Here is a 26,780-nt window from a genome sequence, read left to right on the forward strand (position 1 = left end):
AGGCAGGACTTTTAAAATATGGCAATTCCTATCTATCACATCTGACAGATTTATTTGTGTTTTTCCTCTCCTGTCTCTTTTTTAAAAATATTTTTTCATTGTCGATGGACTTTTATTTTATTTATTTATATGTGGTGCTGAGAATTGAACTCAGTACTTCACACATGCTAGGCAAGCACTCTTCCACTGAGCTACAACCCCAGCCCATCGTCTCATCTTTTTATTCTTTTTTTGAAACATTCAGATTTTGGATTTTTTAAGACTAGTTCTCTGGGAAATTTCATGTATTTTGCAGTCTTGTATGTCTTATTTAAATTCCCAGGTATTGTCTCTCACTTTTCCTTCTCCTTGTTCATTCCCTCCCTCTTGTTTTGTCTTCTGAATGTTGACTTTTATAACTTTCTGTAATTCTATATGCATACAAAAATCATAAGTTATGCTTTTTAGGATATATACACATTTAAATCATATTCTTTTCCCTACCTCTATCCCTAAGATGCTTATTTTCTTTTTCTTTTTGAACTCTTCTGGCAGCAGTCTGAGTAGCTTGGAGTAGCAGAGGGGATTGAGGGACCTAGCTACTCTCTAAACAGCTTTTACTGAATTCTCTTTTACCTCCTTTCACTCCCAGTTTTAATGATATTGCCAGCCTTTAAGGCTCTTGTTGCATACATTGATCCGGTTACCACTTGTCTGTCTGCATTCCAGTCCCACCCACTTTATTTCCTTCTTTTAAAAAAAAATATTTATTTTTTAGTTTTAGGTGACACGACATCTTTATTTTACTTTTATGTGGTGCTGAGAATTGAATCCAGTGCCTTATGCATGCTAGGCGAGCGCACTACCACTTGAGCCACATCCCCAGCCCCACTTTATTTCCTTTTGTTCTTTCCATTCGTGAGAGTGTGTGTTTAGTTTCTTAAATCTGTGTTGTAGTTTGTGAGATTTTGGGAAGTAATATTAGAATCATCCATTTATTCAAACATTTGAGTGCTTATGTGCCAGGCTTTAGTATTGAACCCAGCTCTTTCCTTCACTTTATATTAATGAATTACTGAATAGGAAAAAAATACATTTATATTTAAAATAAATAAATAAATGAGCTGGGAGTGGTGGCAGATAGATGCCTGTAATCCAGCAATTTGTGAGGCTGAGGCAGGAGGACTGCAAGTTTGAGGCCAGCTTGTATAATATGACCCTATCTCAAAATAAAAATTTTGCTGGGCATGGTGACTCATGCCTGTAATCTCAGCAGCTGGGAATGCTGATGCAGGAGGATCGTGAGTTCAAAGCCAGCCTCAGCAAAAGCGAGGTGCTAACTAACTCAGTGAGGCCCTGTCTCTAAATAAAATATAAAATAGGGCTGGGGATGTGGCTCAGTGGTTGAGTGTTGCTGAGTTCAGTCCTGGTATGAAACAAAATAAATTTTTTTTAAAAGGTTGGGGACATAGCTCAGGGATAGAATGCTTGCCACCCTGGGTTCAATTTCCATTATTGCTCCCCCCAAATAGAGTTATCATTTACACTTTAAATGTAAGTTATACCAGTAAGTTGCATTCTGATGACATAACAGTGTTACAGTTTTATAATAACTATGCGACTCTACTGAGGAATACAAAGGAGAACTTTAATAAATGAAAAATCCTAGGTTTGTTTTTGAAAAAGATTTAATAGTGGAGAGATGTTAATTATTGAATAAAATACTACTAAACTCTGTATAAACTGAATCACAATATCAAAATCTTTGTAGGCAAGGTAGGTATGATATTTCATGCTTAGTTCTGCATACTGTGGCCTGCTATAATTATATAGATGTAATATATATCAACATAATTATATTTTATATACAATTACATAAATATCATAGTCTTTTATGTTTTAAAAAGTTTTGAAAAAAATTTTTTAAAGTGATAGATTACTGTCCTAAAGTGTTCATTGGCCTTTTATAGAAAGTTTGCCAACACATGCTTTATAAAATGATTGTGTGAAGTTTGTTTGGAGGTTATATAAACAAATGAAAATCATTAGTAAATTTCTTTCTCCCTCTCTCTTTTTTTTTTTTTTTTTTGGGTGGTGCTGGGTATTGAATTTGGGGCCTTACACATGCTAGGCAAGCAGTATACCACAGAGCTGCATCTCCAGCCCAATAAATTTTTAAAAGGAAGAGAAAGGGGGAATGGGAAACTTGCCCTGCCACAAGGGAAAAAAAATTATTAAACAAAGGCAACTTAAAAATGTGATATTGGAGGCTGGGGTTGTAGCTCAGTGATAGAGCACTTGCCTCAATTGTGTGAGGCACTGGGTTCGATCCTCAGCACCATATAAAATAAATAAATAAAAATAAATATATTGTGTCCATCTACAGCTAAAAAAATAAAAATAAAAAAATGTGATGTGATATTGGTGCAAGAGGGGATTGGCAGAGTACTAGAACAACTAGAAGTAGATTCAGGTATATATTTGGACTTCTATATAATATTGGTAAAACAACTTTGGAACATCAGATCACTGAAGAAAACTTGTAATCCCAATAAGTAGGTGTTCTCTAGTAATATTTTGGTTAACTTGTGTGTAAATGCTAATTCACCATATACCTATTTATGCCTTTTTACTTTCTTTTTTCCTCTTTTAAGTTCTTTTTAAGGAGCAGTTTTAGTTTCAAAACAAAATTGAGTAGGTAGTACAAAGAGTTCTAAATATGCTCTTTTCCCCCCACACATGCACAAGCTTTCCCACTGTCAACATCCGGCACCAGAGAAGTACATTTGTTGCAACTGATGGGTCCTTCATTAACTCATCATTAGATTTCATTCTTGGTATTGTACTTTTTGGGGGTTTTGTGAAATGTGTAGTAACTAATATCTACCATTATTGTAATATACAGAATAGTCACACTGTTCCAAAATCCTTTCTGCTCTGCCTGTCTCTACTCCCCATGCCTTTTTGCCTTTCTAGAGTGTAGTTGTAGTTGGACTCCTATATATGTAACCTTTGATTTAGTAATGTGCATTTAATTTTCCTTCACATCTTCATGTCTTGATAGTTCATTTCTTTTTAATGCACTATAATTTATTTAGGACTGAAAGATAGAGCTAAAAAAAAAGTAAAAGGGCTCATTGTTCATATGATTGTGTACTGTTTCCCCCTACTTTTGTGTAAGTAGGATTTTTTTTTTTTTTTTTTTTAATACTAGGAATTAAACCCGGGGTGGGAATTGGGGGTGAAACTCTGTCACTGAGCTAATTCCCAGCCCTTTTTAATTTTCATTTTGAGGCAGGGTCTTCCTAATTTGCCCAGAGTGACCTGGAGCTTGTGATCTTTCCTCAGCTTCCCTAGTAGGTTGGATTGTAACTGCACCACTGTGTCTGGTATACTAATGTTTTAAAATATTTTTAAAAAATAGTGCATTGCCTGCATCATGATCATCATGATTTGTTACTGTTTGGTTTTATATATAAAACTAATATATCTAATATATATATAGTCTTTATTAATATAAAATATATGAAACTGTCACTGTCCTGTCAGTTCCCTGAAAGAAATCTCTCAGAAATCTAATTACTAGGTTAAAAAATATCTTTCTATATTCGGAAACTTGTTAGTTCATTAACTTAATCATAATAAGTAGAAGGATATGTAACCCACACCAAACCTGGGGGCACATGAAACACTGGCTAAACTTGTTTTTGTAATTTATTAGAATATGTTTCTTCAAAATATTTTTTCTTTTGAAAGATAATTCTTGGTATATACTAATAATTTCCTTGTTAAAACTATAGTTTACATTGACATTTTTTTAATCTTTAACATAATTGACCATCATTGAAAAAATTGTTTAAAGTGAACACAAAATTTACAGCATTCAACTGGTCATTTGTTTTATGGTGACATGTAAAGACTGATTTAAATTTTAAATTAACATTTTAGTTATGCTTGTCATTTTTAAAAGTATCTTCTTTTGAATTTGAATTTTTATTAGTGAAGTGTTTTTGTGTTTATTCTCACAGTACTGAGGATTGAACTGAGGGCCTTATACATAATAAGCTATAACCCCCAGCCCTATTGACAAGTTTTAAAGAATAATTGCAATATTAATAATTAGTCATGTTAATGTAACTAGTATTGTTTTCTATAGTATAAACACTTGTTCTGATTGGGGGAACTGGGGATTGAACCCAGAGCCATTTACTATTGAGCTACATCCTTAGCCCTTTTTTATTTTGAGACAGGATGTCACTAAGTTGTTTGCGGCTGACCCCGAGATTGCTGTCTCCTTCATCTGCTTCCTAAGGGGCTGGAATTGCAGGTGTCCACCACCACACTTGGCAAAGAGTACAACAAGGAGTTAGATCTGTAATTGACAGTGATTATTCAGTTGAGATAACTAACTACCTTCGAACCAGCCAAAAATTGATATATTTTGAGACTTTTTTAGTTTTGATAAAATTTAGCATGTGTCAATCTTTCTATAGTTATTTTTAAATATGAATGTTCTGGTAATCTTTGGTTTAAATAGTAGTGACATTTAAATTTTATTATTATCCTTGTTATTGTTCTAGTTCACATATCTATTTCTTTTATTTCTTTCATCACATCCCCCCATCTGAATTTGTAGGCTCTGAGATTTGCACAGTAATTTAGTCAATAGATAGTATTGCTCTTTAGGAATTAGTTTATTTTAAAATGTAACAAGATGCTCACATATCTTTCTAGTTGTTAAGAATGCATCCAATTTTTAAAATTATATATTAGAAAATCTGAAGTTTAAGTGTGGGCTATAGGGATTTTTTAAAAAATAAAAGGTAGTTACATATTCTGATTATGCAGATATATAAACCTTTGTTAAACCCCAACAAATTTAATTGTCTGTTTATTTAGTAGTCATTAATTTTGAGCAGGTAATTAGATTATTCCTTAAATTGATTAAGCATTTGTGAATTTTTGAAATATTTTTAGATTCAATCCAACAAATCATCATAATACTTTTCTTAGGTAGGAATATGAACATTGTGGTTTTGATACTTTACAGATTTTCTACAATCACACTATGAGTGATGCCAGATTAGTTGGTTTCTTTTATTTTATATGAATTTATATACCTGTATTTTTAAGACGCAAAAGAATTAATTTACATGTGGCAAAGTCTTAGCATTTTCACCTAGATTTTTTTTTCATCTTTTACAAGACAGATATTGAGGCTCTACTTGTTCTTGCACACTAGTTAATTATGCTAATTTATACCTGGAAGTACTGAGGAATGTGCATGGTTTGCTAAAAAGATACCTGAGAATCGAGTATTTGCATACTAGAAGAGAGAGTAAAGTACTGTAAAGTCTATTTGTATATTTTTACATAACACTTTCCTTGTTAAAATTAGTTATTTATATCTGTAAAAGAGGATTCTTGTTCATAATTACCTGTATATGTGAGATATTTGATCAGTAGGCATTAGTATGCTGTTCTGCCTGATAAAGTATACTCACTATAATTGGTTCTTAGTATTTACTTGCTTTTTTCTCTAGTAGTGGGATTTTGTATCTGTGTGTGTGTGGGGGGGTGAAGTATATATATCATTCATGCTTTTTTTTTTTTTTTTTTTTTTTTTTACTAATTTATTGGCACTTGTCAAGGTGAGTGAATGTGTTGAACCTGAGGCTGTGGAGCAGAACATAATACATACTGTAGGGTTATGCTACCTAGAAGAATACCTTGGTAACCATTTATTATCCAATCCTGGGCTTGTTTAAGAGTGAATGAAGTTCTAGTAATAATTACACTAAAACAATAAATAATGCTAGTACACATGGTATTCTTAGCCATAATCCCTGATAGTTACGGGTTTTCATGTAGATTATAGCTTGGACATGTTTAATTTTCCAGAGAATAAGTTTTATCTAAAGAGTGGAGAGAATAGTGATTTCACAATTTTGTGAAAACAGAATATGTTGACATATGTATAGCATATTATTTGATGGTAGCAACTTAGTAAATGTTACCTGTCAAGTTAAAATTCATATTTTGGAAGAGGTTTGAGGATTGATGTTACCATTTTGAAATTATAAAGTGCTATCCTTTTGTTCTCTATACTTTTGGTTTTATTTTATACCTTAACAAATTGCCTTCAACGCACTGAAATGTTGGGTTAGTAAATTGTTGAAGTAATTGGATAGCTTTCTTGGCCATCATAGCATTTACATTTCTTACTCAGCCACTCATGATCTTTCCAATTCAACTAAAGAGTAAAGCAAAGTAGAAATAAAAGGAAGTTCTCCTGGAGGTGTTTTACTACAGTCATGTTGTTACTCATTATTAGTTCTGTGGCATTGAACTTGCACATTTATTTTGTGTCATTGAGAAAGGTCCTCGTTGGTCTTAAAATCATTTGGGTGTTGTGGTTATGTAGCTATTTCCAAACAGTTCATCAGCTGTTTCTTTCTCTTCCTGAATTCATACTTATTCTTTATGTAGGGTTAGGGGAAGGAAGATGAGGAAGATCTGGTGTAATTGAGGGTGGTAGACAGAAGTCACCGAGTCAAGGACTAATTTAGCAACATGTCCCAAGTGGTTTAACTCCCTATCCAGTGTAACTTAGATATAAAGTTGGTGATTGAACTTTCACAAGTTTTTCCTAATGGTGAAATTGAAAAGATTAACCAGATGCTTGCACAGTTTGGAAATCTGATTCATTACTCATTTACTCATCCTTTCTTACCTTTCCAAACTCTTAAGTTTAATAGCATCTGATAGTACTGATTATTAATGGTATCTGATAGTGTTGGTCACTTAAGTGCCAGTGTCTCATGTTGTCACTAAAAACTCTTACAGCTATTTACAAATGAAGAAAGTGATGCTTACACAGATTTTTAGGTCCCAACCAAATTCACTTAAATCCCTATTTTTCAAAAATTCCCTCTATTATACTTTAAATTCAAAGAATTGATCAAGCCAGGTGTGGTGGCACATACCTGTAATCCCTGCTACTTGGGAGGGTTGCAAGTTCAAGGACAATTCAAGCCCTTTCTCAAAATTTAAAAAGGTCTGCAATGTAGCTTAGTGGTAGAAGGGTTGCCTAGCATGTGCAAGGCCCAGGTTTTAATCCTCAGTACTACACACACACACACACACACACACAACACACACAAATAGGAGCTAGAAGTGTATACCGGCTTTTGACCACTTTCCAGTATTGCTTCCAAATAGATAAGTGATTGGTAAATCTGGGATTGCATTTGCTGTAGGAAAACAAGTAGTGAAGAGACTCATTTGCAAATATTGTTGGTTGCAGTATTGTTTGGAACCATAGGGAATGGTATTGGGAAAATAAATGAACCTAATTTATGATTTATTTATTTTTTTAAAAATATTTATTCTTAAATTTTAGGTGGACACAATATATTTTATATTTATGTGGTGCTGAGGTCTGTGTCACAGACCATTTAAATGGTTTTCACTTATTCTTGTAATCTCCACAATAATCCTACAGGGGTAACATACAATGCCCATTTTAAGATGAGGAAACTGAGGCATAGGAAAATTTGTTAAATGCTCAATAATTTATAGCTGCAAATGGCAGAGATGGGATTCTACCTTAGATAGGGTCTGACCCCAATGTATCTCTTACTCTGGTGAAAAACTGTTTTGTTTTTGTTGTGTTTTCTTGTTTTTGTGGTACAAAGGATTGAACCTAGGGCCTTACACATGCTAGGAAAGTATTGAGCCACATCCCCAGTCCTTTTTATTTTTTGAGACAAGGTCTCATTAAGTGTCCAAGCTGGCCTCAAACTTGTGATCCTGCGTCAGTCTTCCGAGTAGCTGGAATTACAGGTGTGCACCAGTATACCTGACCTGCTTTTGTTTTCTGTAAAATAATTATAAAGCTGTTAGGTTTGTAAAATGATAAAGATGAAAAAATGCATACAAAAATGTATTTCTGAATTTGAAAAGTTTCATCAGAAATATATAATTACTACCAAATTGTTATAAAGTATTTACCTTCATTTTTATGCCTTAACTTCCCTGAAAACGATAACCAGTTGGTGAGCCACCAGTACTATGGACCACACTTTGAATTACTGCTTCAGGTCAATTTTAGTGCCTAGGGACTATTCAACAAACCATTGGCTTTTATATACTTCAAGTTAAGAATTGGGCTGTGTCTCCTAATGTTGCGGGGGAGAATCTGAAAGTTCTTAGGAATAAATATTTGTTGTATGAAGGTAATGGAGGACGTAAACGGGTATCTTGAGGGAGGAGAGCTCATCATTATTTCTAGAAGAGGTTGTTATATGTATATTTAGATTAAGAGTTGGTGAGAAATTTGAATATTCAAAGCAATGAAAAAGCATGTTTTGTAGTTGGAGGAAATAGATTTGAACATATTGAGAATTTAAAATTAAGTCAGATTTATGAGATAAAGCAGAGTAATAGCACTAGATCTGGGAAATATTTAGCTTTCTTATATTAGGATCATTCTATAGGGCTAATATGATAATATGTATTAATTTTTGCTGAATGTACTAAAATGCTCCCTTGGATTCTTTGTGACTTGTCCCTACTCTTGCTTGATTTTTTTTTTCTTCCCCTGTCAACTTCTGTTGCTAAGACCACCTACTGAGCTGGAGTTGCTAAATTATAATACTGAACATTTTTATTTGAACCTCAACAAATGCAGCAAATCTAAAATCAGTTTTAATACTTTGTATGTAAACTGGTTGTCTTTTTCTATTTCCTTACTTGCCATCTATATTTAATCTCTTTTACCTTCCAGTTAATGACTTCCACTGCCTGACCTTTGAGGCCTATCAAAATCTCACTCCAACTTACCATTCTAGCTATATCTTTGGTTTCACGAACCCTATCTTTCAGGTATACCGGTTACCATCTTCTAGATAAACATAGCACCACTTGCTCCCTATTCTAGCCGTTATACAATGGCTTTTCAAGGGGAGGTTGTCTTTCAAGTTAAAAATGTGTTTCATTACTTTGAAAAAAGTAGTCAATTATTAAATTAACCTTTACTTTTTGTCCAGGTGATTTGAAAATATGGATGTTAAGACAAAATTTCTCATGAAATTTTCTAATTGGTATACCACCAGCCTTAAATAATAGGGAGAGGGATGTGGTGAGACTTTTCATTAGAGAGTTTTGTTTTTAAACAAAACAACCTTGAAAACAAGTTTGTATCTCTTAGAGAATTGTTCTTTGAAGTGTTTCTTAGTTTCCATACATACCCACATGATAATCTGTACTTCCTGTCTTCAATATTTAAAAAATATATGATTGAACTGGTACATGCCTGTAATCCCAGGTAAAAGGATTGCTAAGTTGAAGGGAAATTTAGCAAGATGATCTCAAATGAAATAGGGTGGAGACATAACTCAGTGGTGGATCCCCTGTGTTCATTCCCCAATTCTGGGGATGGCAGGGAGCAGATTTTTTTTTTTTTTTTTTTTAATTGGATTGGAGCAGTTTTAAAAATTCATCCCATGAAACCTTACAAAGTTTCAGAGAGAATTTCCTTGGTGTGGTACACTTGTCCCATAGCCTGGCTACTTAGTTTACCATTTATCCAAAATTCCATGCCTCATTTGAATTAATCAGAGAATCTTAATAGGAGGTCTAACTTCAAAATATCTAAATTTTATTTTTATATACAGTTTATATTAAATGTGTTTAACAAATTAAAATAAATAATGAACAAATTGGAGGATTTGTTACATTTGATTAATATTTATGTTTAACTGAGGAATGACCTAAAAGCATTTTTTGTTCTGATTCTTTTAAAAACAAAATACATATCTTTGTTCTGATTAGGCATATTTCCATAATTGTAAACCATTTTTTGAATAAAGAATTTAATACATCGTGACATTGTTTTGGATATCATTTATTAATTTCTAATGACAAAAATTGAAACAGTATAAGACTTCCTCATAGAATTTGAACCATCCCCATAGAATCAGACTGAAAGTTTTAAATATCTAATATGGATATTTTGTTTTATTTTTATCTAAGTTAAATATTTTTTAAAAAACATTTATTTATTTAAATTTATTTTTTAGGTGTAGATGGACACAACATAATGCCTTTATTTTTATGTGGTGCTGAGGATCGAACCCGGGTCCCACCCATGCTAGAGGAGCACTCTACTACTGAGCCACAATCCCAGCCCCTCTAAGTTAAATATTTTAAGAAAGGAAAAACAGCTTGGTTATTTGATTCAAAATTAAAAGTTTTTAAAATAAGAAAAAATATTTTATGGTTTTTTCAAAGCATTTATCTTAACATTGCATGTTAAGCTATATTGTCTTATTAAATTAAGAATTATTTTTTTAAATATATTTTTAGTTGTAGATGGAGACAATATCTTTATTTTTTATTTATATCTTTTAATGTGATGCTAAGGATTGAACCCAGTGTTTCAGGCATGCTAGGCAAACGCTCTACCACTGAGCCACAACCCCAGCCCCAAGACAATTATTTTAATATTACATATTAAGATAATTGCTATTAAAAGTGATGATCAGAAGATTTTAAATTAGTATATTTATTGTTTCATATTTCCACACGTTCTTAAAAGTGGATAGCTAATTTTACTATAGTTAACTTAGGAAAGGTACAAATTTTTTATGTTCTTCAAAGCTGCATCAAATGGATTAAAAAAAAACTACATCACTTATTTAAAGCAGGACTTTTAAAATTAAAAGAGCACTTTCTAAATTCTAGGAAATGAGCATATTTTCTCCTGATTACTCTATTTTTTTTATATTCATAGATTTGATTATCATCTTAGTCTTCCATTATTCTAAGAGTGAAAAGAAGAATAATAGAAGGAAAGCATTAAATGAGTTAGAAGATGATATTTTGGACCCTGTGAAACTTGTAATTCCTCATTTGCTTATTTTTTAATGCTGCTGAGGTAAAAGGTTTAAATAAAAGTTGTGAAAATGTGGCTTATAATGAGGATACAACTATGGGTTGAGCCTCTAAAATCTGAAAATTTTTGAGCCCAAGAGGAAAAACCTGCCCTTATGGGACAGGTAGCCATTAAAACACAGGTGCACAACTCTTGATTTCTTCAGTGTCACCAAGGGAAGAAATTCAGTTCCAACTCCTTCAACTGCAATATAAAAATTTATTGTACGAATTATTTAAAATGTTATATAAAATTACCTTCAAATTGTGTTTATATGGTACATTTGAAACAAATTTCCCAGTTAAGATTGAGGTCCCTCCCTAAGACATCTCATTCTGAAAAAAATTTAAATCTGAAACACTCCTGGTCCCAGGCATTTTGGATACAGGCTACTTATTCAATCTGTACTGTACTTAGGGAAGAAGGATATATTTTGCTGGCATACCCAACCTTACAAACCCTTTGGTGGGATCATCATTGTTTTCATCATTGTTTTAAACCCATGTGACAGTATTATTACTCTTTTACACGGTGATCCTTCCTGCATTTACCCAAATGCTTAACCTTTTTTGATATGTTGTTATTTTTCACATCTCCAAAATTTCATCTGGGATCCTATTGCTTATAGGCTGAAGACTGCCTTTGATATTCATTTCACTTGGAATCCATTGGGAGTGGCCCAGTGAGTGGGTGGGTGAGAGGATGTGGTAGAGTCTTGTCTGTTCAAAACTATGTTTTGATGTCTTCATTAAAAAAAAAATTGTAATTGTAGATGGACAGCATACCTTTATCTTGTTTACTTTTATGTGATGCTGAGGATCAAACTCAGTGCCTCACACATGCTGAGCAAGTGCTCTGCCACTGAGCCACAACTCTTGATTCTTTTAAAAGATAGATTCAGTTCCCTTTTCAAATAACTCTTAATTTCATCCCCATCCCCCCATCTTCTGTTTTACCATATTACAACTAAGTTACTTAGTTGTAACTAAGTCTGTCTGTGGACGGTTTTGATTCATCTTTGGATGTCTTTTCGGGATGATCTTTAGTTGTCTTTTAAAAATTCTTTGTGTGTCTAGTAATGTTTGGCTGATTACTAGATACTTATTAATAAAGCGTAAACTGTACTCCTAATGGCATGTAAATTTTGAATCTTTTTATGTAAACATTTTAATTCTGTTTTTTTTCTTTTTTTGGTGGGGGTGGGTAACCAGGGATTGAACATGGGCGCTGGACCACTGAGCCACATCTCCAGCCCTATTTTTTTGTTTGTTTGTTTGTTTGTTTTTAGAGACAGGGTCTCACTTAGTTGCTTTTGCTGAGGCTGGCTTTGAAATTGTGATTCTCCTGCCTTAGCCTTCTGAGCCACTGGGATTATAGGTGTGAGTCACTGCGCCTGGCTTGAATTTATTCAGTTTTAAGAGCTCATAGTTCCTGTTGAGTTTGAGCACTGTGGTCATTAACAATATAATTATGAGCAAAATGAAGACATAGCCCATGATCTGAGTGACTTTATAGGGTAGTAGAATGAAGTTGGTGTACATATCCTAAGTTGATAAGAAAAAAATGCATTCTTTAAAACAAGTATTAAGCACCTATCTGGTTTGAGATCTTTTAGAGCATATCTGCTCTGACTATTGTTTTGTTAGTTCAGTTTAAATCTGATACCTACCCTAGCAGTAAAAACTCAGAACAGCTTACCTAGCATACACAAGGCCTGGGTTTGATGTCCAGAATCACCAAAACAACCCAAAATCTGATACCCAAACACTGTTGTAGCCCTATCTCTGTACTGTGCAACTTTTGTTTCAGCTTCTGGTGTCTTTGTTTCAGCTTCTGGTGTCTTTCCTTTGTGTTTTCTTGATCAGTTTACACTAGCATCAATAATAATAGGAGGAATGTGGTGAATACCTATCTTAAGTTGTCCTCAGGTTCCTTTTCTTTCTGATATTTTTAGGTGACAGTATTCATTATGCCTAACCTAAAAGAAGCCACTTTCTTTTTTTGCATATTGATTATTGAAAATGTCAAGTTGCTAAACTTTGAAGTTATAGAGTAGGTAAACAGTATGACGTAAAGGCAAGGACCTCTGTATCATTGGCTGGATCACTTTACAAAACCTTTCTTTCTTTCTTTTTTTTTTTTTTTTTGCCATTGCAATATAGTTGTTATACTCTCAAACTTAGTTTTAGTCCTCTGTCTACCCCCAATAATAACATATCCAATAATATGACATGTTAAGAAAATAGTTGATTCTCCTAATTTTGTTGCTTAATCTTGATATTTAAAAAATGGGCAAGTAGGTGGATACTGCATATTTTATAAAAATTATAGTTTAAAATTTGAGAAACTTTCTCTTAATGAAAAGATACTGGAAGGAAGAAGAGTCTGGTTATTAGAGGTTGGCTTTTGATCTGTTCTAAGAAATTATTTGCTCTGATTCCTTCTCCTTAAAAAAGACTATTGACATCAAGTTTAATTAGAATAATGTTTTATATTGTTTCCATTAGGAAACCACCCCTACTCCTAATCCCCCGCCTACAGAAGAGGAGAAAACAGAATCTAATCAGGAGGTTGCTAACCCAGAACACTATATAAAACATCCTCTACAGAACAGGTAAGCCTTCTCACACACCTAGGTTTTCTGACTTAGTAAGGAAAATGGTGAAGAGGTTAGGTTTGAAGGGGAAAATTAGATGAGACTAGTTTTTGTATGCTCAGGTTGAGGCTTCCATTTTCATTTGGATGACTCATGAACATCAGGCAGTTTTGTGTGTTAATCTTGAGCTCAGAACTAGATTAGAGTTTGGTTTGAAATTTATCTGTATTGGTTGTAATTGAAGCTATAATTATAATTAATTCTCTTAGGAGAAGTGAATTTGACTCAAGACAAATGTCTGAGATATCAACAAATAGAAGGTTTGTGTTGAGGGACAATGCCTGTGAAGGATGTAGACATAAAGATTGTGGGAGTGGAGGATTATGGAAACAAAATAGTTTGTTTTTAGGATAGCATATGTACCTAAAAGGTCAAATAAAGGCTCACATAGCTATTATTAAAAAAAGGTTCACATAGCTATTATTAAAAAAATGAATAAATAAAAGTCATTTTTTTTTAAAGGGGGAAAGTTTTTTTTTTACAGTGTAGATGATACAAATTGGGGCAGTTTGAAGAGTGAATAGGGCATATACAAATATGTAAAGCAAGCACAGATAACTCAAAGTTGGAATGAAAAAGGAGAGGTACAAGGTGTAGACAGACTAGAGGTTAGTTGTATTTAAGAGACAAGTTAGGAAAGGAGAAGGGGAGATGAGAATGTTTTCAAAGTTAACAGTATAGTAGGAAGTCAAAGTTCATTATGTGTAGTTTTCCACAACTACCCACTCCTCACTAATACTGTTTCTGTTTTTCTGATTGTTTTTCTGGGTTGTGTAATGAAAATTAACTTGATTTCGCTGATGGTGGCAACTCAGAAATAGTTTAAGAACCTAGAGGAAAAGTCAGGTGGGATTAATTGAGGATCTTAAAGTTTTATTTCAATTCCTGTTGTTTTTATTTTTTCTTATTTTTGGGGGGGCAGATCTTATTATGATTACTTGAAAAGAGGCCTATTATGGGCTGGGGATGTGGCTGAAGCGGTAGCCCGCTCGCCTGGCATGCGTGCGGCCCGGGTTCGATCTTCAGCACCACATACAAAGATGTTGTGTCCGCCAAATCTAAAAAATAAATATTAAAAAATTCTCTCTCTCTCTCTCCCCCCCGCTCTTTAAAAAGAAAAAGAGGCCTATTATAATTAAAGTTTCCTTTAGCTAAAAGAATATTTTCCCTTTACAGTCTTTTATTTTATTTTTATTTTTTAAATATTTTTTTAGGTGTAGATGGACACAACACAATGCCTGTATTTTAATGTGGTGCTGAGGATCGAGCCCGGGACCCGCGCGTGCTAGGCGAGCGCTCTACCGCTGATCCACAATCCCAGCCCCTATAGTCTTTTTAAAATATTTTCTTTTAGTTGTAGATGGATACACAATGACTTTATTTAATTATTTTTTTTTATGTGGTACTGAGAATTTAACCCAGTGCTTCATATGTGCTAGGCAAGTGCTCTACCACTGAGCCCCAGCCCCAGCACCTCTTTATAGTCTTTATATGTTTTTTAGTCTTTCATTATCATGGGAGACTTTTTAAGCAATAATCCAAACATACTTTATGAAGTGTTCTCACAGGACACCTGTGGTTCAGTGTCTCCTTCAGTGAGGAACACATCAGTTTTACTAGAAAATGGGGATTATCAGGTAGTGAAACTTCAAAAGTCAAATAATTCTGGAAGGGCAAAATCCTTTCTTAGGGAGGCATTCTACCCAAGTAATAAGTTGAACCGCAGTTTCATTTAATTCAGTGTGACAGTAGCTCCAGAATTTTTTTTTCTCACTATTTTCAGTGGTATCTCTGTATATTCATTCAAGTTGTTAGCACAATTCTTAGTGTTGTTATTGTGAAAAGAAGTAATCAAGTTACATATTCCTTACAGCTTGAAAAAATTCTGAGATTCCTGAAGTGTTACTAGTAAACAAATGTAATGAAATCCTAAAAATGAAGTCTCTGGGGATTTTAGTTTCTCTATGAAATATACTTTTTGTGTAAAAGAGCAGATATCATTTTTAAGAAAAATGATGCCTTATGGTTTAAATTTTGGTAGTTTTTCTCTTTATTTACTTCTTATAAATATCTTGTAAGTTTTATATTGTCTTTCTAAAGAACCCATAATAATAAGAATGATTAAATGAACAGGGAACAAGTATATAAAGTAAAAATTTTTGGCTTTCTGAATCTCTTTCACTTTTTTCTCAAAGTTGTCAATATTAGATTTCATTTGTACTGTTCCAGAATTTAATTTAAATATGCACATGTATATTTTTATACAAATGACTTGTACTGTTGTTTTGTTTATATGTGCAGATTTTGCTTTATTGTTTTATTTATCCCCCTCGCATTATTTTATTGGTGCATTATAGTTACACATACTGATGGGATTTGTTGTTGGATGCTCGTACATGCATACAATATTCAGTATAGCTATAAGCCTTGTTTTAAATTTCTGCCATATGCATATACATACACATGTACTTTCTGATCTGCATTAATGAGCATATAGTTTTTTCCTATTTACAAATAGTGCTGCACTTTACATCCTTGTGGGTTTGTTTGCTCTTTTGAGTGTGTCTATATGGTAAAATTTCAGATTTCTTAGGAGAAAGACTACCCTTGCTAAATTCTTTTCTTGGCTTTTAGATTCTTAACAATTTGAGAATTATTTTCCAGGCATTGTATATTAGGGTTATTAACCTTCCTAAAGCAGGAGAGGCTATTGTGTGGTGTTATTATATTTTATATAAATAATTTCCCAAAAGATTTGGTGTCATAACTTCTTTATACTCTTAAACATTCTTGAGGACGCCACAGAGCTTTGATTGTGTAAATTTTTATGTTGGTATTTAATTATTTTTTTATTTTTAAATTTTTTTTTTTTGAGAGAGAATATCTTTTTTTTTTTTTTTTTTTGGTAGATGGACACAACACGATGCCTTTATTTTTATGTGGTGCTGAGAATCAAACCCAGGTCCCGCCCGTGTTAGGCGAGTGCTCTATCACTGAGCCACAATTCCAGCCCCAACTATTTAATTATTTTTATAATAAATGCTGAAATGTGTTCATTTAATTCATTACATTAACCTAAAACATTTTTTTTTAGCTGTAGAGAGACACAATATCTTTATTTTATTTGTTCTTATGCGGTGCTGAGGATTGAACCCAGTGCATCACACATTCAAGGCAAATGCTCTACCAACTGAACTACAACCCCAGTCCACATAAGTCTTTTTTTTTTTTTTTTTTTTTTTTTTTTTTAGTTTTAGATGGACACAATATCTTTATTTTATTTTTTTGTGGTGCTGAGAATCGAACCCAGTGCCTCACACATGCCAGGTGAGCACGCTACCACTTGAGTCACATCCCGAGCCCCTATAAGTCTATTTTTTTTTTGTGAGAGAGGGAGAGAGAATTTTATTTATTTATTTATTTTTTCCTCTTTTTTTTTTTTAATTTTTATTTTTTATTTTTTTTTTAATTGGTTATTCAAAACATTACAAAGCTTGCAGAATCACATCGGTTACACATCCACATTTTTACATAATACCATAATAGTAACTGTTGTATTCTGCTACCTTTCCTATCCTCTACTATCCCCCCTCCCCTCCCCTCCCATCTTCTCTCTCTACCCCATCTACTGTAATTCATTTCTGAGAGAGAATTTTAATATTTCTTTTTTAGTTTTCGGTGGACACAACATCTTTGTTTGTATGTGGTGCTGAGGATCGAACCCGGGCCGCACGCATGCCAGGCGAGCGCGCTACCGCTTGAGCCACATCCTCAGTCCCTCATAAGTCTATTTTTTAAATTTATTTTTTAGTTGTAGTTGGACACAATACCTTTATTTTATTTATTTATTTTTATGTGGTGCTGAGGATCGAACCCAGGGTCTCTCATGTGCTAGGCGAGTGCTCTACTACTGAGGCACAACTCCAGTACCCCACGTAATCTATTTTTAATGAAAATAATTTTGAAATAAAAACACAAAGGAAAAGTAGCATTTCGCAATCTATTTAATGAAAAACGTAACTTACTAGAAATCAGCTGGATTTTCATAGCTGCTTTTGCATTTGATCTGTGAAGATTAGTTGTTTCAATGTAAGTATAAGAAGAAAATGTGGCCTCACACCAGTACCTTGATAGAAAAGGGAGAAGAATTTTAAGTAGCCTTCTAAGATAATTATGGATATTTCCCCCAATACTAGATTTATTATAGATTACTTGCAGTATAGAATTTGAAACCATATTCAAGAACTTTTCCTACAATGTTATGTTAAAGATCCATGGTCTTCCTTGCATTTGGTGTGGGTATTTTACCTATGTGTGATCATAATTAATCATTTGGGAAATAATTGATTCAGCGAGTAATGTAGATCCTGTGAATGTCAACACATTTCATTGTGTAGAAATTTGAAATAATAATTCATTACTATACCTCTGAGCTCATCAAAAAAGTCTTTAATTTTTAGGAAGTGTCAGCTTACAGTGTCAAATGAAAGCTTTCCAAAATTAAAATTTTTGTCCTGAAAGCTCAAATTTTAAGTCACAGACTCTATTCATTTCCTAAGCAATAGCCATGGCTTATCAGTTATTTTGTTCAAGTAAATATGATATTAGTGGCTAGTTCCCTTCACAAATCAAATAGTTGTCTAAGCATCATATTTTGTTGTGCCTTAGTAGAAGTGCTTTACATGCATAATATGAAAACAAATAAAAATTCAACAAGAACATAATTTTTATTGTTTTGTCAAAGACATTTTTAAATGAACCTTGGCAGAGTTGATAAAGGATACAGGGACTATTAGTATAGTTTGATGTCTCTGTCTCTTGCTAAGGCATTAGTAGATTTATCCCCTTTGTACCATTAGTGCACATTGTCAATAGTGAATGATAAATAGTGTCTTAGAATTATATATGAAAAAGGGCCCCTGGGGTCTGCAAACCACACTTTAAGAGTCTTTAAATTAAAAACATTCTTGTACAAACATTTTTGTCTAGTAACCCAGTTATTTTCTTTCCTTTTTTGGGGGTGCGGGTACCGGGGATTGAAATCAGGAGCACTTGAACACTGAGCCACATCCTCAGCCCTGTTTGTTTTATTTAGAGACAGGGTCTCACTGAGTTGCTCAGCGCCTCGCTTTTGCTGAGAGTGGCTTTGAACTTTTCATCCTCCTGCCTCCTAAGCCACTGGGATAATAGGCATGCTCCACGGGACCCAGCTTCCAGTTATTTTATAAACCTTTATGTTTAAAGGCTAAGCACAGTTTTCTTTTTAAAAGAGACCATATTATTGTTTTAAATTTAGAATATCGTACTTTATCTTGCTAATTTTGTGATAGTTATTCTGCCTTTTTTTCCCCTTTATAGCGATTGGCAAATACATACAAATTATTCAAGCACATGTTCATATGCATCTCATTTTTGTGTCTAACTGGGGTACTAGGCATCAATCATGGAACTATAAAATATACAATTTGGAAAGCCCTTCAGATATCATTTATATTGATGAAAACATGGAATTTCTCTTTTACTTACCTTTGTTACAGTCCTCCCTCTGGTTATGGGACCCCAAAGGATGTTCAAGTTAATATAAAATGGTGTAGTGTTTGCATTTGACCTTTGCACAGCCTCCTATATTTATAATACCTATTATGTTAATAGTTGTTGGGCTGTACTTAGGGAATGATTTTTTATATGTTCAATATGGGCAAAAGTTGTTTTTTTTTTTTTTAAGCTGAGTATTTTCTATCTGAGGATGCTGAACCCTGGATACCAAGGGCTTACTGTATTACATTTCAGAGAATATTGAAATTCAGTTCTTCTACAGGTGAATCATCTTGGGATGATACATTTTATTGTAATGTTACTGTGTTTAATCACTATAGGAGAAATTATATGTAATATATGTAATATTAGGTGTGTGTGAACTATTATAATTATTTAGGGATAAAACTTTTAAATGGAAGTATATACAGTTATATAGAAACTGGTTAACATTGTTTCAGAACATATCTTTGCAGTATTACTTAATCCATTTGTGTTCCCAGTTGTATGTTTCAATAAATATAGAATCAAATATAATAGTTTTTCCTGTTCCTAACACTCCCATTTCTTCCTCTTGTCTGATAGCTATTTGTTCCTCTCAAAATTCAGCCTTCTTGTTTCTTACCTTCCTTTATGGCTAAGTGTGTGTCTAGTCTATTTTTTCCTTGTGCTTTTTTATCTCTTACCATATAGTTCTTTGCACACTGTGATTTTCTCTCCCAAATTTATATGAAATCCCCCTGAGAGATTAACCTCGGGGTCTCTAGATGTTACAGGGAATCTATTGAAACAGTATATCAAAAAAAAAAAAAAAAAAAAGCCCCTTTTCCCCACCTCTGGTGTTTAGAATTGAACCTTGGGTTTCATACATGCTAGGCCAATCCTCTACCACTGAGCTACATCCCCAGCTGAAATGCATATTTTTTAAATAAAATAGAGAAAAGTATTCATTATTTGCCAATGGATATCAACTACAATTCAATTTTTAAAAATATTTGTGGTAAAATACACATAAAATTTACCCTTAATATTGGTACAGTTTAGTAATGGTAAATACATTTACATTCTTGTTGTATAACTAATCTCCAGGAGTATCATCATCTTACAGATAATAGCTGACCCCTAACCCGTTAAACAACAATTTTCTATTACTACTTCTGTAGCCCCTGGCAATCACAATCACCATTCTCTGTCTCTCGAGATTTTAACTAATCTAGGCACTTCTTTAAAGAGGAATCATACAGTATTTGCCTTATCATATCATTAATGATAATTGTATGTCAGCACAACATTTTGTTCATCCATTCACCTGTTGATGCCATTTAGGTTGCTTTCACCTTTTGACTATTGTGAACAATCCTGATGTCAACTTGGGTGTACGATGACTGTTTTTTGACACTGACTTTTTATTTTTAGATGGGCACTCTGGTTTTTTAAAAATGATAAAAGTAAAACTTGGCAAGCAAACCTTCGACTGATCTCTAAGTTTGATACTGTTGAAGACTTTTGGGCGTAAGTAAACATTTATTTTAGGATATTTGTAATTTTTTTTTCCCTCTTTTAAGTTGAATCCACAACAGGAAGGATGAGGGATGAGTGAAGTTAACAAAAGTTCATCTGAAGAACTTTGTCTTCTCATGAATGTTTGAATTTGTGATTATGCCTGATCAGTTTTAGAAAGGTTCTATCCATTATCCTAGGCCTGAATATTCTGTATTCCTTGATCTGAAATATCCTTTCCTTCAAAATCCTTTATTGCCCTAAAACTTTTGGCAAATAGTTGAAACTTGTATCCTTTAGTGGTTGCCTAAATAAATCTCCCTCATAACTCTAGAGCACTGTTTGGTGTCCATTTCTATAATTGTTTTCAGTATAATGTGTGGGATTTCTTATGAAGTCTAAGGCTGAAATGATAAGAATTCAAGGGAATGTCAAGAAAAGGATAGTATCTGTGATGATAGTTCATTATAATTTATGATAGACTAAGAAAAATTGAAATGTTTTTCAGATTTTGTTTCTAGTTAAGCTTTGATTTGGAATCAAACTTGTGCATAACTCCAAAGTACAATTTAAAATTTTGATTCTGATTCTCTAATATTAAACAAATTTTTTGTTCTGTTTTGTTTGGGGCTAGGGATTGTCAGGGCCTTGTGCATGTCATACAAGCACAAGACCCTGACATGTTTTAGTACGTGTAGGCAATGTCATTTCATAGTGGATTTGTATACCATAATTTAGAAATTTGAAGGAATCCTTCAGCTTTCTTTAATGACTAAATTACTTCTTAATTTCTTCTAATAAATTTCTTAAAAACAACCTGTATATTCTCAATGTTTTGTTCAATGTGCTATTATAAATTCTCATAAACTAAACAGACCTTAGAGCACCTGAATAAGAAAACAAGTGGCAAATGTAGCATTAGCTAGGCTTTTCACCTTAAATTCCATTGAAGAAATGTGCTCTCATACTAAGCACTTATTGTACGAAATTAGTAGTGTTAATGCTGAGTCATCGTTATTATCAGGTTTCTTTTGTTGCCTAGTTGAAACTGTCATTGATAACATTGTTTGGGAAGTTATCATTAGGTAGTGATCCCACAAATCTTATGGAACATGCTCTTTTACCCAACTGGGATTATAATAGGTGTCTTCTATGCAATCTGATCAGAAGATGCCAAGTTCTTTAAAACTCTTCTTTGAGATATTTCCATACTGGGTTTAAATAGTTTTAAGAGAACCTAAGCATAACAGTCTGTAGCATATGACTGAGGTTAATTAATTTCTGCCATCTAATATTTGACATAGGCAAAGCATTCTCTTGCCAATTTAAAAAAAATTTTTTTTTTAGTTGTAGATGGATACACCTTTATTTTTTTAATTATTGTTTTTTATTTTTTATGTTGTATCAGGGATCGAACCTAGTGCTTCATGCATGCTAGGCAAGTGCTCTACCACTGAGCCACAATCCCGGCCCCCTTTTGCCAATTTTTAAAAACAATTTTGCTGTAAGAGAATACAGGAATCACATGATATAGCCATTTACTATCAGGAAAGTGAATGTTTAAGCAATTGCAAATGTTATTCTGCTAGTTTTGTATTTGGAAATGGTTTTGAAATATCAATTCCATGCTATATGTAAATGATTATAATTCCAGATGGTAGAGCTTAGAACTATTATATTTTTTAAAAAGTTTTCCAAGTAATCATTCTGCTAATTAGCCAGTAAAATTTATAGTTTTTGGGAATCATTCTACTTTTGGATAAACTTTAAGGATAATGATGTTGATTATTTAAGTCATGTAATCCTGAGGATCAGGTTCATGTTTTCTCTTGATCTTTCCCCTTCCCCCCAGTATCCAGGGATATTCTATCACTAAATTATACCCCTAGCCTGTTTTATTTTTTGAGGGAAGGGTCTCACTGAGTTCTTCAGGCTGGCTTTGAGCCTGAGATCCTCCTGTCTCAGACTCCTGAATTGCTGGGATGTCTAGTGATGATTTGTTTTTTTAGTGTTTGAGAACAAACAAAACTGTTCATTATTACCCTCATGTTCTATCATTTACTTAAGCAACCTTATGCCTTTATTTTCAGTTTTTTATATATACATTTGTTTGTGATTATTTGTATGAGTTAACCAGTGTACCAAAATGTTTTTGTCAAAATTATTAAAAATAGTTTGTACTATAAATTGTTTCTTGAACATATCATTAAGATCTGTTTTGTCTGTCCATTTCAGAAGTCGACTTCATAGAAAACAAATACATGTGAACTTTTTTGTGTTAAGTTTTCGTGTTTCTAAGTGTGTATAATGCAAGCACATAACCTTTCATTACATATTATATTTTTAATTGTTCTTTTCTTTTGCCTAGTCTATACAACCATATCCAGTTGTCTAGTAATTTAATGCCTGGCTGTGACTACTCACTTTTTAAGGTATGCCTAATCAGTGATTTTATGTATTTATTATAGGACTAGACCATTCAGGTATTCATTAAGAAATCTTTCCACAAACTTAGGAATAGTTTCTACTATGATGCACAGGCTAATAATTAAATTGGTGTTACTAGGCTTTTAACATCAGCATATTTTGCTCTATTTATGGTATAAAAATTAGAAATTAAGAACATTACTCTAAGGGCATACTGAGATTGATTTTGATGAAAGCTCTGATTTTTATTATCTTCCCTCTAGTCCAGTTCCTCCTTTTTGTATTTAAGTAGACTGAGCTTGTCAGGCTTATTTAATCAGGGGTTGCAGGGTTTCTTGAAATATTTATAAATGGACTTTGTCAGATGGTTGGAGGATGCAGCATTAATTAACTCTGAAATTGCATAAGTTTTGCATGTGTTTTCTAGGTGTTGAAGAATACATAGTTAACTGATAAAAGGTGTCTGCTAGGCAGAAAGTTTAAGCATTTCCAAATTAAGGAAAGCACAAGGTTTGATAACTAATAGGTGACAGAGTCACACCCCTGATATTTTTAAAGTCCTTTTTTTTTTTTTTTTTTTTAAATCTACCCGTAGCAGTTCATAATAAAGTTTAAGAAGTTGACAGTATTTTACTTGCTGATTATATTTTCTCCCTCAAAGTCCAGGTCACAATATTGTTTAATAATGTTGTTTTCTTCCCCTGTAGGATGGTATTGAGCCTATGTGGGAAGATGAGAAAAACAAACGGGGCGGAAGATGGCTCATTACATTGAACAAACAGCAGAGACGAAGTGACCTCGATCGTTTTTGGCTAGAGACAGTAAGGTTTTATTATAAGGCAGTTTTAGAATACTGACTCTTATATTACATTACATTTTGTTTTGGTTTACTTAGTTTAAGAGGAAATAAAGATGCCCACATTAGAAAATCTTAAAGTTAATAATTGTTTTATCATATGAATCCTGTATACCTTATGTGCTAGTATGGTGAAATATTCTGCCATACTAAGTCTAATTAAAGTGATTGGAATTAAAATCCCACCTTCCATAATAAGATTACCCTGGTCATTTCATTAACTTTGGAATTTATAAGATTTTTAATGGATTTGCAACCCATTTATAGCATTGCTGTATGTGTGCTACATTTTCTTTTAGAAAGAAGTAAATAGATTATTACTTAATACCATTCAACCTAAAAAAGTTTCAGTAACTTTTTTTTTTTAAATATTTTTTTTAGTTATAGTTGGGCACAAAACCTTTATTTTATTTATTTTTTATGTGGTGCTGAGGATTGAACCTAGTGCTAGGCGAGTGCTCTACTGCTGAGCCACAACCCCAGAACCTGTAGTTAGCACTTAAATATTTGAATGAGTTTTTTTGTTTTGTTTTTTAAGAATAGAGTTAATTTTGCTTTTGGAAAAGGTCATCAGTAAATAACAGTTTAGAATTCCTCATTAAAAAGTCAGGACATTTCAGTTTTGCAAAATGGAAGAAAGTTCTTGAGATGAATGGTAATAATGGTTGCCCAATGTTAAATGTTTTTAATGCCCCTGAACTACGTGTTTAAAAATGGTTAAAATGGTAAGTTTTATGTTTTATCATTCACTCCCCCCCCAAAAAAAAGTCAGCATGTTCTTATGAAAAAGCAACATGGCAATCTAACCATGAATAGCTATTTCACATTATCTCACTAATCATTTGTTTGCCAACAAGTATAACCAGCAGCAAGGCAAATGAATATTAACAACATAACATCACTATCTGTTCTCTGACATCAGTTGCCCAATTTGATGAATAAATTAAAACAACTGAAATATTTAAACAGTCAAGCCAAATAATCATATGCATATATAATATTTAGACATTTAAAAGCTGATTTTATTATTTGTATTTATACAAATACAGAAGGAAACATTTGCCATCTAATTGAGTGGTTTATAATCTATTGGATGTAATTTGGGATTTGTTGTTGTTTTTGAAGCTGCTGTGCCTTATTGGAGAATCTTTTGATGACTACAGTGATGATGTATGTGGAGCTGTTGTTAATGTTAGAGCTAAAGGTGATAAGATAGCAATATGGACTACTGAATGTGAAAACAGAGAGGCTGTTACACATATAGGGTAAGGTTTTGCTCTTTGCCTACTTCTTTGACAATATTAAGGTAACTGAAACCTGGAGCTTTTACTTGTGGTTTAGAAATACTTGGGTTTGTAAACCAATGTTTTCCTTGTATTATTTTAATGACAATTTTTATAATTTTGAACTCCTTTTGGTGCTCATTGTCTTACTTATGTAATATTCTTTCTAATCCTGTAAAGTTGCTTTTTCTTATCTAGTATGTAATTCTTAGAGCACTCTACTTTAGCTTACAGTACTTTAATTCACTTACTAAGTAATGAAAATGTATTTTTCTCAAATTTGGAAAGTGCTATTTGGAATAAAAGTGTTACTTTGAAAACTACAAATGTATAAACCATCATAATTCAGTGAGTATTGGCATATGATAGTGAAATTTCCACATATATGTACACTACATAGAATTTTACTTGAAAATAAACATGTTAAGTTTTGTCCATATTTAAAATCCACATGTATAGATTTTTCTTTTTTTCTTTTTTTTGGGTAAAATTTGGTCTGTCATTTACTTCCAAACATTATTGTTAGGATTTTTTTTATTACAATTACATTAGTAAATTTATTAAATTAGTAAAATTTGTGGTTTAATTTTATGTTAGTAAGTACTAGGTAGTTATAGGTCACAAAATGTTTGAATTGCTCATTTGGTGATTTTTCAAACATTATAAATTCTCCTAGGAACATACCTTCCAGTCCTTTTTCAGGTTTTATTCTATGTGGGGCTTCTATAAGAAAGGAGTTGATCGTCAATTTGTTATCATATTTAAGATCTTCCCATCAGCATCAAAACATCAGTTTAGGAGTTTCATTTTACTTTGAAAACAATAGTTAAAAAAATAGAGGTTTCTTTCTTATGAAAGTTTTATGTTTGTGTCAGCATTAAATAATTTAGAAATCTAAAACATTTTGATAATTTTTTAAGGAAAAAATATTTTAACCCTTCTAATTTGTATGAGTCAGTACTATGGGTTTTGACATTTTCATTGGGGAATTATATTTGTAGGGAATGCATTACGCCATAATTTTAGTCTAGTAGTCATTTTCACTTATTATAAAAGTATTTTTAGATACTGTATTTGGAGGAAGTTAGTAAAAGCTTTTGAAGCAGGGGTGGAGTATGAAAAAGTCGGAATGGTGGAGTATCATTTTGGGTGATGCTCCATAAAAGTGTACATTCCCTTATTTTTATTTGATTTTTATTGCTTCTTAAAAATATTTTTGCTATATTTTTTTCTAAGAATAAAGGTTTAGATTTCTATGTTGATGTATGACACTCCCTGTGATCTTTCCCTGGGTCTTCGTTAGCCAAGCCTGACATTCATTTGTGATCCATAACAGCACAGCTTTATTTTTGGTTCTCAGCCCTCAGAGTTGCACCTTTTTTTTTCTTGACTCTAAAAAGGAGCTTTCTTTAATATAGCAGATGAGATTAGATCCTCTGATTTATACAGTATGATACAGTGGTATTTGGCACTCATTCACATTTTATTCTTTACAAAATAGTCACATGTTCTGGGACCAAATGGTCAAGGTCCCTCTTTTATATCCCCACCTTCCCCCAGTGTTGAATCCAGGACCTTTTACGTGCAAGTTTTCTACCCCTGAGCCTA

The 26,780-nt window shown here is 32.9% G+C and overlaps 1 protein-coding gene across 2 annotated transcripts in view; it reads left to right on the forward strand.

The window, feature by feature from the left end:
• Eif4e (eukaryotic translation initiation factor 4E) overlaps positions 1-26,780 on the forward strand; it is a 39,224-nt gene that overhangs the window by 9,967 nt on the left and 2,477 nt on the right. For both annotated transcript variants that reach the window (XM_076864784.2, XM_076864783.2), the window contains exons 2-6: positions 13,423-13,529; positions 20,523-20,618; positions 22,975-23,038; positions 23,741-23,854; positions 25,015-25,154. In XM_076864784.2, coding sequence (XP_076720899.1) covers positions 13,423-13,529; positions 20,523-20,618; positions 22,975-23,038; positions 23,741-23,854; positions 25,015-25,154 — 521 coding nt within the window. The remainder of the gene's footprint in view (positions 1-13,422; positions 13,530-20,522; positions 20,619-22,974; positions 23,039-23,740; positions 23,855-25,014; positions 25,155-26,780) is intronic.

Source organism: Callospermophilus lateralis, chromosome 8 (assembly GCF_048772815.1).
Source record: "Callospermophilus lateralis isolate mCalLat2 chromosome 8, mCalLat2.hap1, whole genome shotgun sequence".
Classification (NCBI taxonomy): domain Eukaryota; kingdom Metazoa; phylum Chordata; class Mammalia; order Rodentia; family Sciuridae; genus Callospermophilus; species Callospermophilus lateralis.